The 20,548-nt window shown below is 43.9% G+C and overlaps 1 protein-coding gene across 7 annotated transcripts in view; it reads right to left on the bottom strand.

Moving 5' to 3' along the window:
- The window catches only part of PHACTR1 (phosphatase and actin regulator 1), a 267,744-nt gene that overhangs the window by 116,011 nt on the left and 131,185 nt on the right, over window positions 1-20,548 (bottom strand). For 2 of the 7 annotated variants that reach the window (XM_018563663.1, XM_018563665.1), the window contains exon 1: window positions 1,260-1,746. The exons of 2 other annotated variants lie outside the window; for them this stretch is intronic. In XM_018563663.1, coding sequence (XP_018419165.1) covers window positions 1,260-1,521 — 262 coding nt within the window. In that variant the 5' untranslated portion in view covers window positions 1,522-1,746. Of the gene's footprint in view, window positions 1-402; window positions 749-1,259; window positions 1,747-20,548 lie in introns of those variants that run through there. 3 more of the 7 variants (XM_018563660.1, XM_018563666.1, XM_018563667.1) reach the window with 3 other exon arrangements.

Below are 20,548 nucleotides of genomic sequence, written 5' to 3'. Positions count from 1 at the left end.
TATATATATATATGTATGTATATATATATATACACACACACACATACAGTACTGTATTATGTTTTCAGCACAAGAACTGTCATCGTTTTGTCCATCAGGATGCCCCCTGTGTGATCTCTTCTCTTTGATAAGGTGGAAAGGAAAACAAATAACATTTTGAAATGTTATGTGAAAGGATTCCAGCTATAAGCATAGGAGGCATTACACTTACTGAAAGGATATTATTCCTATAACCATGGACCCTCCACCTCTATGGGTACCACCTCGTCCAGGCTGCACACACAGCACTAATGGCAAACATGCTGCCCACAGCATATCCTAGAATCCATTTGTTTTGTTATTCTAGCTAAGATACCTTCCACGGATAGAGTCATTGCTTTTTAAAGCCTGCACATCACTTACTAGCTGTGGCTCTGTAAATCTCGACTTAATTTCCTGAGCGCTGGCTGTTGTATCTTCACACTCCGGTAACGATCAGCATATACTGCGCAACCGATCAGCCAGTGTGTACGATTGCCATCCTCAGCTGTGCTCCCTCACCTTTCTTATGATGGGAGCCACCACATGGGAATACCTGCCGGACCCAAGCAGACTTACACTGCAGATCCTGCACAACTCATTGACTCTGCAGAGGATCCGAAGCCTTCGGGATGTCGCCTTGTCAGAAATCGATGGTTATTTTGTAGCTTTCACTTCTCGATGTGCCATTCCGGATTGGTATCCATCATCCCACTTGGTTGGGGCGAGAGGCAGGTGATGACATGGACTCCCTCACTATAGAGAGGTGTACCCCAGAGACACCACTCCTCCCTCTGACCTTCAAAACTCACATCCCCAGGGCAATCCCCTTCCTTCACGCCAGCAACAACAATGGCAACACATTGGCCTTTCCCCCACAAATGACAGCTACCTTGAGAGTGGGTGACAGGGCAGTACACAGAGCAACTTCAAACTCCATTGTGCCATGTTATGGAAGTGTGGCCACCAGGGTAGGCAACAGCAGTGACACCAGGTCCTGATGTGACAGCTGGTCCATCATCTGACATGGGGCCCTGAATGTAGGCACCCTGTAGGGATCATATGAAGGTAAGCCCTGCTTCCCCACTATGTTCCATGCATTGCTCTGCAGCGTAGGCTCTCGGAGTTCGCCCTGCCCCGAGCACTGGGATCCAGGGAAGCAGATCGCTGTGCAATCTGTGCAAGGAAGACAATGCAGACAAATGGCACACACACAGCCAGCGCGCATCCCTTCCACTCACCCTCCCGAGCTTCTTCTCCACGGCTGCAGTTGCTGCAAATGTGCTTGATCTCCTTCCCGATGTGACAGTGGATGACAAAGGACACGTTGTTGTTGGTGGGCTCTTTCAGAGGCTTCATCCTGACTAAATAGAAGGATTTCTTCTTCTGTTTGTCGCCTCTTCCAGTGCCAGGCAGTCCAGAGCTCTCCCTGCAGCCAAAGGAAGGCAAAGAGAACATCCCAGGCTGCCTGCTGTTGTAGTTGGAGTGTGTGAGATCCGCCATCCGTCCCTGTGCTCTTAGCAGTCATCTCACACACACACACACACACACACACATTCTCAGGCAGGACTGGAGGGGGAGGAGAGCAGCCCCAAGACTTGCATGACCTCTGGAAAGTGCCTGCACCATTCAGTGTGGATGGAGCTCCTCTACAACAACATTCCTCTGACTGTACCTGTCATGCCAGCATCTCATTCTCACATAAATCCTCGCCGCCCATCCCCCCTCCCACTATCATCTTGGCCTGTCTTCCCCCCATTCACCAGCTGACCTGACTTCTCTTCACATTCCGCACAACTCTACACACAACGGGGACATGGCGGCTGCCTTTCTTTGGGGGTTCAATTACCCCTTATTTTTTGGTTTTCAAGACTGGCAAATGGTTCTGCTACTAAAAATGTAAATTAAAAAAAAAAAAATCTGTCCTTGAGAATTACCTGAAAATGGTTATTATCTACACAACACACTTATAAATGTTTCAGTATGAAAAGCAAAATAAAATATTGTCACAGTTATTCAAATTTAGTCACCCAGGCACCCGCCCCAAGCCTTCTTGTGGGTCCAGATTTTAGCTTGTACAGCGGGGTTAGGTAACCCCGGCCCTCCAACTGTGGTGGAACTACAAGTCCCATGAGTCACTGCAAGACGCAGGCATGATTCTCAGAGGCAAAACATTATCGGATTTGTAGTTTCACCACAGCTGGAGTGCTGAGGTTGCCTACCCCTGCAGCACACAAACATATATATATATACTGTAGATATATGGATATATCTATATATATATTTTTTTATAGGGAATGTATAGTGTTTTCTTTGTACATAGCTCAAACTGCAATTTACACACATAAGCAAATAAAACATTTTGTAATGAAGGAGTTGAGAATCTTGAGAACATTTTTGATCTCCTCTGCACATGATTGGATAATTGAAGTGAATCTTTACTCTTTTGTGTGTGTGTGTGTGTGTGTGAACATTCTCAACTTCTATATCAGCCTCATAGACAGCATGTCCCAAAGCTTCATTCAGGGCTTGTTCATACCAAGGCTGATTAACGCACAGTACAGCGCAATTATAATTATTATTATACAGGATTTATAAAGCGCCAACAGTTTGCGCAGAGCTTTACAATATAAGGAGGACATTACAAGCACAATACAATTCAAGACAAGATAGTAAAGAGGGTCCTGCCCGTGAGGGCTTCCAATCTAGAAGGGGAGGGGGAAGTGATACATGAGAAGGTAGCTGTGTGGGGATGAATTGTCTGAGAACGGGATGGTTAAGCGATTAGGTTGAGGCGGGATAGGCTTCCCTGAAGAGATGGGTCTTAAGGGATCGCCTAAAGGCAGTCAGAGTGGGAGATAGTCGGACAGGTTGGGGTAAAGAGTTCCAAAGGATGGGAGAGACTCTAGTGAAGTCCTGGAGGCGAGCATGGGAGGAGTTGACAAGGGAGCTGGAAAGCAGAAGGTCTTTTGAAGACCGCAGGGGACGGTTAGGGTGATACTTTGAGACAAGGTTTGAGATATAGCCGGGGGCAGAGTTGTGGATGGCTTTGTAAGTCATTGTTAATATTCTGAATGCACCTTCTGTTGCGTTACAGTGCAGGAGGTGTGATGCACTGCTCGGTACAGCAATGCCATGCATGGCATTGCAGTGTGGCTAAAAAATAGTGCATGCACGACTTTTTTCAACTACACCACAATGCGCGGTATTGCGGTACCACATGTTGCGGCACAGTTGAGCGCATTGTGGGTGAGAGGTGCATTTGGGGTGCACGGCAGTTGCGTTACGCATAATGTGCACTATACTACAAAGAAGACATTCATGTTGGCTTACATACCAAATGAGATCTGCCTGTTTAGAAAAACAGTATTGTGTAAGCTATAACTGATTCCAAGTGTCCATTTTGAATGGTTCAGGGACGGTTCACTTCTTCTAGGAGACAGGTTTAAACAGAGGAATTGTAGCTTATTCTTTCATGGTGAGTGGCATTCTGCCAACATCAATAGAATGCCAGTCACTGGATGCTCACTATAGCACTATGACTGATCTTTCACCCTGTCAGTAACCATGCCGAGTGCTGGGAATACGTGTGACACACTACCTCTTTCTGCAATCATTGCACAATGCCTGGTGATGAGAACTCGCAGTTAATAGCAAACCTAATTTAAAGAAAATGAAGAGTCTGAATTGGAGTTTCTTATATCGCTGTATCTGCAGGAGGATTGTTAAAGGGGAAACTCCAGCTATAACTGTTTTGCCTCTTTGGGACACCAGTGTTAAAACCATTACACTTGATTTCGCAGGTCTGCATACCTTCTGCAGCCATTACAAGTTCTGCTCTCTCTGCTGAATTGTTAGCGTATGTTATATTAGGATAATTAAATAAGGAAGAGCAGGAACAGTCAAGGTGGGTGGGAATATCTGGATCTTCCTGGAGGGTGGGGACAGAACTATGGAACTATGGCATGGAGATGTCAAAACAGCAGTCCCCAAGAAATTTAGACCTTGTTGACACGGCCGGCAAGGGGAGCAATGCTGCTTCTCAAATGCAACCATTGCAAGAAATGGGACTGCAATAGAAAATCCGCAATGGGATTTAAAAAAAAAACAAAACTGCATTTAGGGGTGTCAGTATCGCTCCCTGAATCCCTGGCAGCCGCTGCTCCACCACCCTCTGAAAAGCGATCCCATTCAGATTATTATTATGCAGGATTAAGCGCTAGTTCACACCAGCCCCAGTGCGTTCCGGCACGATTCAGTGTCGGAATGCACTGGATCACATCCCAGATGACTCACTGCATTCTGGGGAGGGAGGGGTCGTGGTGGTGCATTGAAGTCAATGGCACCGCAGCCATGCACCCGGCCGCCCACACTGGAACACGTGGCACATTAACGCCTGTGTTCCGGTCCGGTGCAATCAGAAAAAATTGTGCATGCAGCATGTGCCACACGTTCCGGTGTGGGCGAACGCACCAGCACGACTCCTCCCGCCCCAAAATGCAGTGAGTCGGCCGGGATGCGATCCAATGTATTTCAGCACCGGGATGCGGGGCCAGGATGCGATCCAATGCGTTTCAGCACCAGCACTGGGGCTGGTGTGAACTAGCCCTTATAAAGCACCAACTGTTTGCACAGCATTTACAGATCACTTTTCAGATAGTGTTGAAGGCTGTTGCCCATGTGCACTAGGCAAAAAGAAATCAGCAGGTGACCCAAGCCATCAGGTTCCACAAAAATATCACTTTTGGGTGGAAAAATCATCAATGACTTGTTTTTAGTAGCAGCTGGTTTATATATACAGTATACTACCGGGGAGTTAATTCACTCAATCGTGCTACTAAAATCACAAACAAATAATCAGTAGGAGCAGCAATGGCTCCCTATGGATTGAGCTACGCAAGTAGCATGTAGTAGAAATCAATGTTGCACGATAGCAGGATGCTCCAGCCATGTGTGATCAAGTGCTACTATTTGCAACTTGTGTTTCTTTAATATCATAGGGAGACAGTTTCTCCTAATTCGGGTTGAGCTCAGGTTCAGACTGAACCCAAATCCGGACCTGAGCTCCTCTGAACAAGGAAGTGCCATGGCAATCAGCGGAGGGCAGGGCATTCCCCGCATGTAAACCAAGGGGCGGAGTGCTTGCACTGACATAGTTTACTTAATGTAAAAAACTTCTAGGATGGCGACCTCCCGCATCGTAAATGGCAGGATGTGCCAAACGTTAGCAGTGCACCCCCAGTGGGTACTCTGGCTGGTGCAAGCATTGCGCTCTCTCTCTCCGCAGAGATCAGCCACTGCTGCAGAGGGAGACAGAACACACTACGATAGCGCCGTGTGTTTTTTTTCTTCTTTTTTTTTGTGTGCGTTTAGCAACACTTTAAATAAATACAGTGACATGGAAAAGTAGGTGAGCTCCTATTCCTGTTTGCTATCACAGGACATTATGTTCTTACAGTTGATATGGAATCATAATATACCCTGTTTCTCCGAAAATAAGACCTACCCCGATAATAAAACCTAGTACTATTTTTGGGAATTGCTGAAATATAAGACCTACCCCAAAAATAAGACCTAGTTGTGACCTTTCCCAGGGCCGGTGGTGGCATAAGGGGGAACTTGAAGAGCCGCGGGAGAGAATCAGCGGTGCCAACGAAGCCAGCCCTAGAGGAAGCGAGGCGGCACTGGAGGGAGCAGAGCCGCATAAGCCAATGCTTCCTCTATAGCGCCGGCTCCTGTCACAGGCGGAGTGATACCAAATGCACTCCGCCTGTGAGGAATGATAGTGAAAGCGCGCTTCGCTCATTCTGGCCAGCGATTGGTTACCAAATTGCTCTTGGAAAGGTACGGCACCCCTGATCACCCTATTCTTAACTTTGCCATTTTGGATTATTTAATTTGGATTTGCATTAATTTTGAATTGTTGTACATTAAAAAAAAATAAGATCTACGCCGAAAATAAGACCCAGTGTGTTTTTATGAGCCAAAACAAAAAATAAGACAGTGTCTTATTTTCGGGGAAACACGGTATATTAAATTGGAGCAGCTATTCTCTTTTAATTGACATTCTACTAACTTTCCTACTATGTTCCTAAAATAAGCATCACCATGCTTGTAATCTGAATTCCATTGTGCCTGCATGACACATTTTAATATTCCAGGTCAACGTAATTTTCTCCACATGGAAAACTGCCGTACGGATGGCATGTGCCGAACATATGCAGCTCATCTCACCTCTGCCTAACAGCCACCATGAACAAATGAAATGCTGCCACCAGGAACATTGGGAAGGCAGCTGCCCAGTTCTGGCATTTCAACAATGCACAGATTAGTTACAGGAATGTTAAAAGTAAACAATGTATGACTGTAGCAAGCAAATACTTGGAACATGGCATCACAACACTTATGCATTCTCAATAAATGGGAAGACGAGATAATAAATTACCTAATCAGAGGAATTTAGGAAGGTTAATTAAGTTTTCTTTAGCGTTAAAGAAGCATTAAATGTTTTTCAATAATATATCCATATCAAACAAGAATACATTGCCCAGCAAAGCATTTCTTTACACTTTTGCCCAAGCACTTAGGCCTGGTTCACACTTAGGAGTTTTTGAGCAATGAGACTGTCACAGGTTGACTCAGTAGATCGGGAGGTGAGCGAACACATACCGGCGCTCGTTCACCTCTCGATCCTGTCACGGCTCTCTGCCGTGACAGGGGAGGGGCTGGATTCCCCCCTCCCCGCTCCGCCAGCGCTAACTGGTGGAACGGACGGGGGAGGGGGTGGGTACAGCTGGCTCTGCCTCTAGATAGGCAGAGCCAGCTGTCAGTCACGCAGCTGGGCGGATCCCAGCACAATTGTCGGGATCCGCTTCCGCTGCGGCGTCTCAGTATTCCACGAGCAGCAGCTCGCGGTATACTGCGGCGTCTCACTATACCGCGAGCTGTAGCCTAGGGTGACGGGAGGACGCTAGTTTGTGTCCTCCCGTTACCCTAAGGAGAACTATGGGGAAAAGCCTTAACCCCATAGTTCTCCTTTAAAAGCAGGTGTTTGCCCCATAGACTTCAATGGAAATGGCCAAAAACGTGCGGCAAAAGCATGTTGCACATTTTCGTGAGCGTTTTTGCGCGTTTAAATGTGCGTTCTTCCATTGCCTGAAATGTTTCATGAGCTGCCTGTCATGTACGCGTGTGTACAAACGCGCAAAGACGGTGCTGCCTAGGTGTGAACCTGGCCTAACGGTCATCATGTTTCCCTCAGCTACACCTGCCTTAACTTCCTGTCCTGCACAGGATCACAAGGGACAGCATAGTCTTCAGCAGCTCTCCATCTACTAGCCTGGAGAAGGGAGGAAAGAGGAGCAGTGGACAGAGAGCAGGAAAGTGGCTTGCCTTGTGTGTCTGTGCGTTTGTAGAGACACACACAGCTTACTAGCACACACAAGGGTGGCTCCATAGGATCCTGCAAGGGAAAGGAGTCACCCTAACATATGAAATCAGGACCCGTGCTCAGGGATGCAGGAAGCTAAAACTTCTAAACATCAAGGAGCCTCATCCATTGTAAGTGATTTCAGCAGGGAACAGAGGAGTGTTTTGCCTGTGTGTTTCTAGTGACCAGCAAAGCTAAATAGCATATACAAGGGTAGCTGCATTGCAAGGGAAACAAGTCACCCTAAAGCAGGATATCAGGGCCACTGCCCAGGGGACCAGCTGATTGTACAGGAAACTAAAAGTTTTTAACAATAATCAGCATTTGAAATAGCTTAAAAACCCTTTGACTGTAATATCAATTTAGCTCTTTCATGGCAATATACTTAGCTTGCATATATAACAATTCATTAAAGCAGAACTATAGTATATAAATATATATTTTAATGCAAACACTCTAATATGATTGTAAGTTAAAATTGTACATGCAAGCAAACTTCCTAATCTGTGTTCCCTTTTGCATTAGCCGTGTTTCATATTATCCATATGCCATCTAATTCACTTGGCATTAGAGGAAGGTGTTGGTGGTGGTGGTGGTGCTACCAGCTATTTTTAAGTGGACATTTCCCCTCAAAAAATACAAAAAGCCCTGCTGCATGCACCTCTGCATGATGATTTGTAAACATATGTACTGTATAATCAAATATTTATTTTTGTACTTACATTTAACGTCATTGCACTCCCTATTTTCTTGAGGCACTGGTGACATAGACAGAACCTCACAGTGGCCCCTTGGGAAGGATAACAGTACCTTCCATATCTGGTCTGTAAAAGAAAAACTCTTCCCCCCCCCTGAGATTTCATGAGAGAAATCTTGTAAGATCTCAGGGGGTAAAGATTTATTTATAAGAGTTCTGCCACAATCTGGTGCCAAAATCATCAATGGGCCTGGTGCAAACACATAAGAAGAAACCATCTACTGATGGTGTCGGCTTTTAAGATTGCGGCATTGTTTTGCAGCAGTTGATGGAAAGGAACATTAGAAAAGTGCAATGGGTGAGGCAAATATTAAGAGTATATGTATTTATTTCAGCATATTTATTTCAGTTATGGTGGCACTTTCATGTAAAGCAGAGGGGGAGAAGGACCACTTTTAGTGATGTGTGCATTCCCTCACAGGAAGTTCTTTGTAGGAACTAATATTCATCTTTGCCAGTAATAGGGAGTGTAATAGGGTGGTTCTATCCCTCCCCAATCCTCCCTGTCTTCTGCTCTATCATCACCCACTTGTTACTTGCTTTTAAAAATGCAGCTGTCAACAAATGAGAAGTGAGAAGACAAGACAGGGCTGGGAGTAGACAGACTGTTCTATTCATTGATGGCCCCTACTCCTTATGCCAACGTAAGAGCATACCCATATACTGAAACAGAGGTGTGGAAAGCCTATGACCTCTGTGCTGAGCAGCCAAAAGTGCTGAAGCCAACAGGACAACCATATGGAAAAGTCAAAAGGCACCTAAGGGTCTATTTATAAACAATTCGCAGAGCCATTCGTCCTGCGAGTCTCTGCAAATGTAACAATAAATACTTATTTCTTATGCTCCGCACCTCCATCTAGTGGCAATAGTGTGGTATTACATTTGCCCTAAATAGAATATACAGTATACCAGGAACATGAGTTTTGCATCTATTTGCACAGAATGAACATTCACAGAGATTCACAAGGCTCCTAGAATGGTAAAAAAAAAAAAAAAGACCCCCTAGTTTGCAGGTCTGCATGCATGCACTCTTTTTAACCTGCAATTTTAGAGTTTTGCATTAAATATAACTTCTGCTTTAAAATGGCTCGGTCACAGACTTAACAAGTTTCATTCAAAAACACAGAGAGGTCAAATATTTTAAAATTGCTTTTAAAACCACTGACTTCCAGTGTTTTTCCTTTTCATAAATTGGTTTTTATTCACTTGACTTGACTTGACCTCTTCACTAGAGTCATCTCCCTAGCACAGCCCCCTCTCTCCTTGCACATTATAACCCCCATCTCCTCTTATAAGGGTTTATAATTATTGCCTGAGCTATTCTCCATTTGGCAGCTATGCCTGTTAACTTTATGAATTACATAGACCTCTGTCCCTACTCTCAAATGATCTTACAACCTACTGTCCCTGTCAGAGACACACACACAGATGGCAGGACCAGTTTGGTTAGAAGACAATTAAAGAGACCCTGTCACCAGCCTAAACAAATCAGGTAACAACACAGAAAAAATAAGTACATAAGTGCTTACTTACAGCATTTTTCCTTTCCATAAATAATTTCTTATTCACTTACACAGTGCCCTGAACTTACTAGCAGATTTTACTACTTGAAAAGAGTCAGTTCCCAGACGTCATACTAAAACCAGATGAAGGGGACCCTGCGTAGCACCAAAACATTGTTTTGTGACGGTCTGCATCAATAAAGAAGATAGATTATTGACACAAGACATAGGTGTGCTGGTCACATATTTGAAGGTGCACGGCACCATCCGTGGTTACTACAGCTCCCGCCTTTGTACATAGGGGTTCCGGTAAGGAGTGCAGCAGTTTCTCTCCAAAGTTCCCAGACACTGTCCCCTCCCTCCTGGCATGTCATAGCTCTTCCGAGGGTGTCCAATAATGGTCTGTGCTGGCCAAGCTCCTGCCCCCTCCCCTACTTTTATATAGCTGCTGAGGGAGGAGTGCAGGCGAGTCTTCTGAGGCTGCCGAAATCACATCCAAAATGGCAGCACCTAGCAGCAGTCTCAGAGCTTTTGGATGTCTATGCAAGGGAGAGTTTTACAGGTAAACAACATATCTGGAATACTTTAAATGCACAAACAATCTTATAGAAAGACTGTTGTTAAAATGAATGGACTACAAATAGGGTCTCTTAACTCCTTCCCGACCGATGATGGAATTATGCCGTCATGATCTTTCAGTTACAGTGACTGAATAATTCCATCATGAGGGAAAATGAGCGCTGGCCCGTGGAGGGACCAACGCTCATGGGGTTCAAGCAGTTGCTGGGTCCCCCGGTGTCTGAGGCAGACCCTCAACAGCAAATTAGGGGGTCCCAGCAGTGTGATCACTGCGATAGCTACAGTGATTACAGTGCTGTTAAAGACACTGACCTGGCATGCAGCTCACTGTGTTGTGGAGCTGCAAGCCGGATCAGGGTGCTACACAATTGATACAAAATATCTCTGAGGAGAATACAGTGTCTCCTTAGAATATTAAGTATGAAAGCCCCTGTAAATAAAAAAAATTAACCCCTTAGTGCCCCTAGTTTGAAAAAAAGTTTTGAACAGTTTTTAAAATGTTAAAAGTTTAAAATTTTAAAAGTAAAATAAAAAAAGTCATACTCACCAGACCATCCGAGCCGGCTCCCTGCTTCTGTGATCACTGAAGCGTGCCTCCTCCTCTGCTGCACAGATGGACTGTTCCTCAAAGTCACCACGTCTACACACAGTCAATGCACAGTGTATAAAGCGTGATAACACCAGGATCTTTAGACTGCTGCAGCAGAATGGGAAAGACATTCTAGACACCAGTCTAAGAACAAGTTGGCTTGGATGGTTTGGTGAATATAACTTTCTTTTTTAGCACCTAGACTACAACGAGCACTGCGTGGGTAACTGCATTGCAAGGGTTAATCATTTTTTGTTCTTGCCCGCTAGGGGGCGCGCGCGAGCAGAAAAAAATTGCCGTCTGGAGACGGCAACCCGCAGATGCTGCAGTGCCGTACGTCCGTTTTTTTACTACGGGCGGACGGCAAGAGGTTAAGCTTGCATGTGCAACATTTAGATCATCACTAGCTGCCAAATGACCAAAATATGAAGATTCGGGACCCAGCGGAAGAGAGCAGCGGTGAAGGAGTGGTGACTGGAAGCTTCAGACCTTGGATCTCTAGAGAAATGCACACCTAGAGGTAAGGGTGACATATTATCAAACTATTTGGAATACTTAAAAAAGCTGACCAGCCATCTCCCCTTATTAAGTTCAGCTTTAAATCATGATATTTATTTATATCTACCTGGAGTTCAACTTTAAAGCAGCAGTCCAGGATGTGCAAAAATTAACCCTTACAGTGGGGCTACCCCGGCACTGCAAGGGTTAACTTCTCATTTTGGCCTAGGGTCTAGAATAAAGAACGTATACTCACCCGATTCCTAGTCCTGTGGTAGACAGCGCTCACCTCTTCCCCGCTCCGGTTTTGGTATGTCCCTCGGCATCCTCACATCTAATACAAGTGAATGGACCTTGCAAATAACGTGATCATGTCACAGGTTATTAGACCGCTAGTGGCCCGGGGGGAGAAGAGGCTGCATGGACGGGATCGAGAATCAGGTAAGTGGATCTTCTTTAATCCATCTCCTAGACCAGGGGTAGGCAAGCTCCAGCCCTCTAGGTGTGGCACAACTACAAATCTCATTAGACATTGCAAGACTCTGACAGCCCCAGGCATGACTCCCAGAGGTGGATGCATGATGGGATTTGTAAGCATACTAGACAAAAGCATGCCATTAACCCTTGCATTGGGGGGTAGCCTCACTGTAAGGGTTCATCTTTTAATATCCTGGAGTTCTGCTTTAGGCCCCATTCACACCAAGGCGGTTGCGGATCAGCGTGGTTTCCGCGCGGATTTTAAAAGGGCGGTTTCGGCCGTTTTTAATTGCGTTTCAGGTCTGAAACGCAATAGAAAATGCCCGAATCTGAGCTGATCAATGCGGTTCTATTGAAAGCAGTATGGAAACCGCGCTGATAAGCACAGCAAAAATGGGTCAGGGAGCAATTTGGGCAGGAGGCGGTTCGGATTGTGCAGAGCCGCGCGGTCGCATGATCGGTCCCCATAGCAATGTATGGGATCGTTGATGTCAGCGGATCCGCACGGCCAAATCCGTGCGGCTGAACCGCCCTGGTGTGACTGCGGCCTAAAACTCCAAGCAGATAATGCTCCTTATGGAAATTTGACACAGGATCTCAGCATTGCCAGGCCAATGAGCTGCATTGTTATTTAACAAAAACATAACAGTTACAAGCTGTCCTAGTCCAGAAATGATGTTTCGTAAACAAGATTTAGGGAAGATGAATCTAGGACAGCTGTGAAGGAAACGCAGCATCCCAGCAGTACTTAAAGGGTTAAATATTCAGGCAGTGAGGGATAATTTTGCCAGCAGCCATTTCCAGCAAATGAGATGCGCTACCTGCTAGGATTTTTTAATGCACAAATATAGCTGATGTTTCCCTAGGGACAAGCAATGGTTTCCTTCTTAAAATTGCAATCTCTAGCCAACAATTCTAATTAAGAGATTCGAGTATGTTTCTTTGGTGTTTTTAAGTTGCATATTTGTATGAAGCATGATGATTTATGATCTTTTTAAACGACCTAATCTGAAATCTTTTTCTTGCGTTCGTGTAAAATGTGTTTGATCCTATGCAAATCTTATATTCACTTACAAAGATGTGGTCTGCAATATCCGCATATCAAATGGTGACATGTTTGATGTGCAAACCGTTGAAGCCATTGAATAAACGCCTTGGTTTGCAGACAAGTGATGATGATTGACAATAGGAAGCAGTTGTAAAGAATTTCACCAAGCTGTTCAAAATGCTCAAATCTTTTCATAGCTTAGTAAGCAACAGTTCACCATTACAGCTGCTATAGAATAACCATAAATGTTCCTTTGGGACAATTTGCATATTGCACACGTTGCTGGATTTCAGATTTTAGAGAAGGAGAAAGGTCAACTAAACAGTGTTGTATTATACCATAAACTCACAGAAATACTAATAATGGAGCCGTAGTGGTTAGAACTTCTGCTTTGCAGCACTGGGGGTCTCTGGTTCAAATCCAGTTCAAGACACCATCTGCAAGGAGTTTGCATGTTCTCCCTGTGCTTGCGTTTGTTTCGTCCGGGTATTCAGGTTTCCTCCCACACTCCAAAGACATGCTGGTAGGTTCATTGGCTCCTGTCTAAATTGGCCCTAGCATGTATGCATGTAAGAGAGGGACCTTAGATTGTAAGTTCCTTGCGGGCAGGGACTGATGTCAATGTGCACTAAGTAAAGCGCTGTGTAAATTGTCAACACTGTATAAATACCTACTGTATAATAAATGAGTAACATTGCCTATATGGGTATATATACAGAATACTAAATAGCCACAACCAAGGGTACTTTTAGCTTTGCAAAAGTCACAAGAAGAAAGCTGCTCCAACCTCCTCTTATACAACTATCATCATGGACCCCGGCGCACAGAGAACGCTCTGCCCTCTCTGTAATCTGAATATAAATAGAAAACCAGAACTTGAAAAGGGATGGATCTGAATAAAAACTTTAATCCAAAGAAGTATAAAAACAGCAAGTGGAAAAAAATGACGTGTTTCAGCCCCCTCCAGAAGCCTTAATCATAGCTCCGCGTCTTAGTGCACAATCACCTTTTTTTGTTTTATATGTTTGACATTGTAACAAAGATCCGCATACATGCTGCCAGGCAGTGGTGCGCAGATTACCACGGGGCACACGATTCAACTGCTGGTTAAGTAAAAACACTTACTCACTATGTATTGAATGATGGGTAGGTAAAAGTGAGCCTTGTCCATATGAAAGATGGAAGGGTCCCAGCACACACCCATCTGACCACATCTATTATAACTAGGCCTCTAATTCCAGGGGGCCCTGTGCAGCTGTACAGTCAGCACAAATAGTATGTCTGCCCCTGCTGCCAGGTTAGTCTTTTGATTGGTCATGAAAAAAAAAAAAAAAAGATATTACAAGCATCAGATTAGCAAAGTATCTATCAGAAGGTAAAGGACAATTTTTTGATAAAGGCAGTCTGTGTTTGCTTCAAACATCTGAAGATGTTTAGGGGAAAGATCTTATTTTGATTATAATGAATTACTTATGATAAAATCAGTAGTAAACTGTTTACTGTAAGTTCACTTAAGAGGACAAGAGGCCACCACCTGAAATTAGAAGAAAAATTATCTAATCTTAAACTGCACAGGGCATTCATTACTGTTAGAGATTAAAACTGTGAAACTCCCTTCCCCAGGTAGTGGTATCAGCTGAGAGTATAGACTCAATCAAGAAACATTTAGATGCCTACCTCAATGAAAGCAATATACAGGGATATGGGTACACTTAGTTATTTGAATACACACACACACACACAGGGCAGGCCCTATAATAAGGCAGCCTGAGATTGTTGCTTCACTGGTGACATCACTGGTTGCCAGGAGCTGAGTGGGACACTGACCAGAGCATCTCAGGTTGCTAAAAGCTGGGCAGGGAGATGTGTATGGCTGTTACACATTTCCTCACCTGGCTCCTAGCAACCTGGGACGCTATGGCTGGAAAGGGGCGGCAGGCACACTGCAAACATTGTGCAGCACAGTGACCATGCTGCTCTGCTTGCGCCCCCTCCACAATGCTCTTAGCAACCTGGGATGCTCCAGCCGGCGTCCTGCCCAGCTCCTGACAAGCTGTGATGTCACTGGTTGCCAGGAGCTGGTTGGGGCACTCTGGCTGGCATCCTGCTCAGCTCCTGGCAGCTAGCGATGTCACTGGTTGCCAGGAGCTGGGAGAGATGTCACAGCCTCTGCCCCCCCTTAGCGTGCACCACCAGAATCCCCCTACCACCACCTCAGGTGCCGAAAAGGCTGGGGGCACCCCTACATACACACACTCATAGGTTGAAATGGATGGACCTTTGTCAAGCTTAACAACTATGGGGTCTATTCACAAAGCTGCCGAAGGATCTAGCCGTAGCTTCAGCTGATCCTTCGGCTAGCTTTGGCCCCAGGACCCCTTCGGTTCAGTAGAACCGAAGGGCTGCGGTAGGGCTATTCCCTATAGCCCGTACAGCTCCCGAAGTTGGCCGAGCATATGCCTCCGCTCGACTGAGCCGCGCTGAAAGCCGACAGCCTGCTTCTGACAGCTGGGCGGGGCCAGCCGTCATCTCACGGAGAGAGATCAGATCCCTGGTTACCTGCTAACCAGGGACGCTTTCATTACACACTGAGATCGACCTCTCCGTGTTCTCAGTGTGTAATGTCAGATAACGTTCCTGGTTACCTGGTAACAGGAACGCATCTGTCATTCCTCCCCCGGAAGCTCTGGGAGTCTAATAGGCTCCCAGCCGCCCTGGAGAGAAACACTTTCTCACAGAAAGGTTCACTCTGCTCAATCGAGCAGAGTAAACCTTTCCCTGCTCGTTTTTTTCTTATCCCCATAGGAAAGCATAGCTAGATTGCTATTGGTTATTTCAATGTGAAGAACCGCCCGACCAATAGAAAACAGTTGGGTGGAGCTAGCTGTCATTGCTATCGTTTTCTATTTTTTTTCACTACTTTTTAAACTATTTTTCTGTTCTGCTCAGTGCCACAGGGGGACCGAGCAGAACAGCCGAGCGGCATTCGGCTATTTACTCACTGCTGTGCGGCATCTATAAGCATAGACCGAACAGCAGCGAGTAGCCTGCCGGGGGTTCGGGTTAGCTGATCCAGATGTCAAACTCCTTCTGCACTTCGGGTCGGCCGAACATGCTGAACATGTTCAGCCGACCCGAAGCCACCCGATGTACGGCTGATTTGAGCCGATATACGGCTGGAATCAGCAGTAGCAGCCTGAAGTGAATAGCCGAACAGCGTTCGGCTCACTTCGCTTGGGGTCAGTGAGTCATTCGGCTGCCTAAGGCAGCTTAGTGAATAGACCCCTATGTAACTATGATAAACACAGATTCACTTTATTAAAAGTACCACAGGCAGTTGAGAATGATTGTCATTTCACATGTAGACATGTCCCTGACCCTGGGCAGTGCTTGCCAATGCTGCTGTGGTTAGATTTACCACCAATAATTTTTTTTCATTGTGATCACTATTTTTCCCAGCACGCTCCTCCATAGGCACAAACATACAAGTTCGCCTGATGTGAACCTGTAAGCTTGTAGAAAGGTTTTACTTTAGAAAGGTTATTTGACAGCTGGGTGCACATGCAAGGCTGCCTGTTTTACAATAAAACTGTAATATCTACCAAGTTTACACTATTATAGGGAACCATATATTTGAAAGTATTTGGCTAATAATACTTGTCTGATTTCGCTTTAAAGGATCCTCTCTATTGTACTGAGGTTACATTTGCTTAATTTAGATCAGAGTATAGCTATCATGTCTGTTTGACTTTCTTTTATATTGTATTGTAAATGTTACCATTGCCTTGAAGCTAGGTTCACACCCAGGTGACACCTCACCGCGCGGCAATCGTGCACGATTCCGTGCGGCAATCGCCAAGGTGTGAACCGATCACGCTGTGGGTGCCATTATTTTCTAATGGCACCCCAGTCACGCCGGGCGTACCGTGCGGTTTCCCGCCCCGATTCCGTCTGTGCTTCCGAACACGATTGCAGCTAAAACAGCCACGCGTCGTGTATCACAAAAAGAAGGTACTGTTCACCCCAATGGGGCGGCGTGGCAATCGCTGCCTGCATTGTGCAGGGCCACACAATCCTGGGACGTGCGTCCTGGGTGTCGTGCGGTGTAGTGCAGGTGTGAACCTAGCCTGAAAGTAAAAAATAAGTTACAATCAGCACCAAGTGCATAGGTATTATAAGTCAGCAAAATATAGAAATGTCGAAGGACACTATTGACAATTGCTGTGACCACAAAACACACATTCATATGAGAAAAAGAGAAACTTTCATACTGATATTATAGGCCAAGAATTGTGAAACCTTGGATTTATGACTTCCCTTATCCTCTATTTTGTCTAGAGTAGACCTAGGAACTCAAATACATTTCGAACACTCTCTGTATTAAGAATGAAAATGCTTTCTCTGAGCATTCGGAATCCATTTGGAGATGAGTTCACAGGGTGAGATTTTAGGGTCTACCACCCAAGCTATATTTCTAGCACAGCAATCTTGGACAGATTTCTTCCTTAGAGTATTAAGAACAGAAGTGGGATTACAAAAACCTTAATTATTTGCTTCCATCTGTTCATTTAAAGAGCCTGACAAGCAAAACAAAACACCATTATGTTTTAAAACTGATTCTATGCTCATAAAAAACGAAATGCCCTACTTTGGCCATTATTGGTTGTTTAACAAAGTAGCACTGTATTAATCTACTGTTTACCTGTCACTTGAAAGATAAAGATTACAGTATGTTAAGTTGGTGGAACTGATGTTGACAGTAAATAGAGATGATGTTAATTTGTATGTGACTGTTCCTAAATGCATACATTTGAAAAGTTCTGCAATCTAAAGTGTTCAACAATTAAAGTCATATTAAAGTCAAAAGGTTTTCTAAAAAGGTTTTTTTTAAGCTATTTCAAATGCTTATGGAATCCCTTACAATGGATGTTGCTCATTATTAAAAGATTTAGTTTCCTGCAGAACCAGCTGGTCCCCTGAGCACAGGACCTAGTATCCTGTTTTAGGGTGGTTCCTTCCCCTTGCAATGTTCCTATGGAGCTACCATTGTGTGTGCTATTAAGCTGCGTGTGTCTCCAGAAACACATGGCATAGTAAGGCAACACACTTCTCTGCTCCCTGCTCCACTCCTCTTTGTCCCCCTTCCCTTCTCCAAGCTTGTAGATGAACATGTGCTGGGGACTGATCTGTCCCTTTTAATCTTGTACTGGACAGAAAGTTCAGGGAAGTGGAACTTAAAGAGATGGAACCAGCTGTTTAGAAACATGGTGGTTGTAAGTATTTGGGCACAAATTAAAAGAACACTTTTCTGAGAAAGGTATATTTGTTAATTGCTTGCTTAATTGCTTCTTAAAAGTATTGCAAACATATTAAAAAAGTATAAAAACGTATCATTAAAAGTATTAAAATTATTGCATATTTTCAGTGTATTTGACTTTAAGTTTATGTGATTTTTTGATGTGCATTTTTTAGGGTCTGTATTGACTGGTTTTGGACTTGTGTCAATGGACACTTCTGAGATCATTGCAAATTCATTGACAGTTGCAGTTGGGCTGTTTCAAGCTGCTTTTGCACTCTCATGGACTTTTATAGAGAGAGATGAAGTTCTGGCGTGAACAAACACCATCAACACAGGCCATTAACCAGTAAATATATACAAAGTATATATAGAACCAAAGTATTTACAGTGTTGCTATACACTGAAAAGGTTATTTGCACCAAGCTTATCTCTTTTATGCATAAATCAATTTTTTTTTAGAAAATCGTATATTTCCTTAAACCTAAAGTATGTACCTCTTTAATGTTTTCTAACTACATCTTACTATGGTTTAATGTACCTAGAGATGTACACCCAAAAGATAAGCTCTCCTCTGCAAAACTGCCATCCCTACCCTACCCCACATTATAGGTTTCCTGATGCATTAAATAAAGACAACAACAAGCCTGAAACCAACTGGGAAATTGGGATATTTGTGCTTTGTGAACCCTAGTGAATTAATCAAATTGTTATCCTTTTTAGGATCAACACTCTCATAAATGTATTTACAAGGAGCTCTTCAATAAATGAATGATAGAATGCATCTGCATCTACTGAAAATTGAATTACCAGGTTTGGATGGCAGGCCAACAAAACAGTGTAAAGGAAAATAAAATAATGTAAATATGTTTTTATAAAAAATACCCTGGGGGGAACCCAAATGTAGCCACCATTTGAAAACAAATGACCGATTTCCAGTTGCAAACAAGAACCTTGTGGGGAATCAGCAACATTGGGGAATTCTAAATATACAGCCAGAAGTACACTGATTAGCAAGTGCTTCTCATTTAGTTATACATGTGTTCCAAACAGAAATAGCAGAAAACACTTTGGGGTATATGAAATAATCATAGAGGCCCAAAGGTCCCAGACATATCTGTTAAAAGCATTACATACATTTACCAACATATGATACAGGAACATCTGGGACTACATTTGAAATGTAGTAATTTTGGCTTTGTCCAGCAGAGAAACATGATTAGGATTTTCATTCCCAATGAGGTACCCAGACTTCCATAAAGAACTCTATTAGCAAAACTGTAACTTAATTAGCAATTACAGTGAGCAAACTAAAGCTTATACAATGGTCTGTGATTGCTTTATGACTGCAGCATTGTTTTCTAAGGAATACTGTTAAATGGTGTTTTAGTTTGATGAAGGATAGCACAGCAAAATGCTGAGATATTCTATTCTCACCAGTTCAACACAAGGTACACACAGATACGCTAGCTATTTTCCATGTGTTGTAATGATTTTGACAATGTCATTGGATAATGGTACATATTTATAAAAAGCCCAGGAAAATGAAAAAGTGTTTTATCCACATCAAAATTAATTAGGTTCTAGCTGTCATTTATCTACCTGCATTAGCAAACCGACAGCCAAAATCATATTCATTGCTAAAACAGTGACACCGACATTAATAAAAAGAAAAAAAACTGCAGTCAGAATTGCTATTGCAGGCTTCAGGTCTGATATTTAAAAATGTGACCTTTGCAAGCCCCACATCTTCATATATCTTCAAGCTTTTTGACAAATAACATATTTGGACAACAATTATGGTTGTTATTCAGAGATAACGTGCGTGAGTATAGCTGGGGATCAAAAACATTGCCATATTTAAGAAGGGAGCAGCCAATGCTGGCAAGCAACCACTGAAGTCAGCTGAAGAGATTGATTAGTATTGGAAAAATTCTTGACATCCAGCAGTACCTGTTACTCATAGATGGCAAGTGGCAAGTTATCCTCTGGTTTTAAGATCAGACCCGGACTGGGTTATATACCAGCAAGCATCTGCCTGGTTTTTATATTAACAGCAGCACATATGTTTTTCAGCATCATGTGGGTCATTTAGGGGGAAGGGCCAAACACTGGGACATCCTGTCAAAACACCAGCTCAGTGCTGATGTTTACCTAACATATATAGGAATCAAGGTGGTGATCTTACTTTTCTCTACCGCAGGTAAGAAAAACTGCATAGTTACCTCCCTGCCCCTGCCTGTGGTTAAACAGTGAAGGAGCAGTAGAAGCACAGTGATGAACCTTCCCTCTGTTCTCTTTGTTGTCTCCTCATGTTTCTTGCCAACATGCACTGCAGCACACCTGACTGATTCC

Source organism: Nanorana parkeri, unplaced genomic scaffold (assembly GCF_000935625.1).
Source record: "Nanorana parkeri isolate BGI_ZX_2015 unplaced genomic scaffold, ASM93562v1 scaffold684, whole genome shotgun sequence".
NCBI classification, from domain to species: Eukaryota; Metazoa; Chordata; class Amphibia; order Anura; family Dicroglossidae; genus Nanorana; species Nanorana parkeri.
Note: the sequence above shows the minus strand (reverse complement) of the source record. Positions and strands in the feature narration are given on the sequence as shown.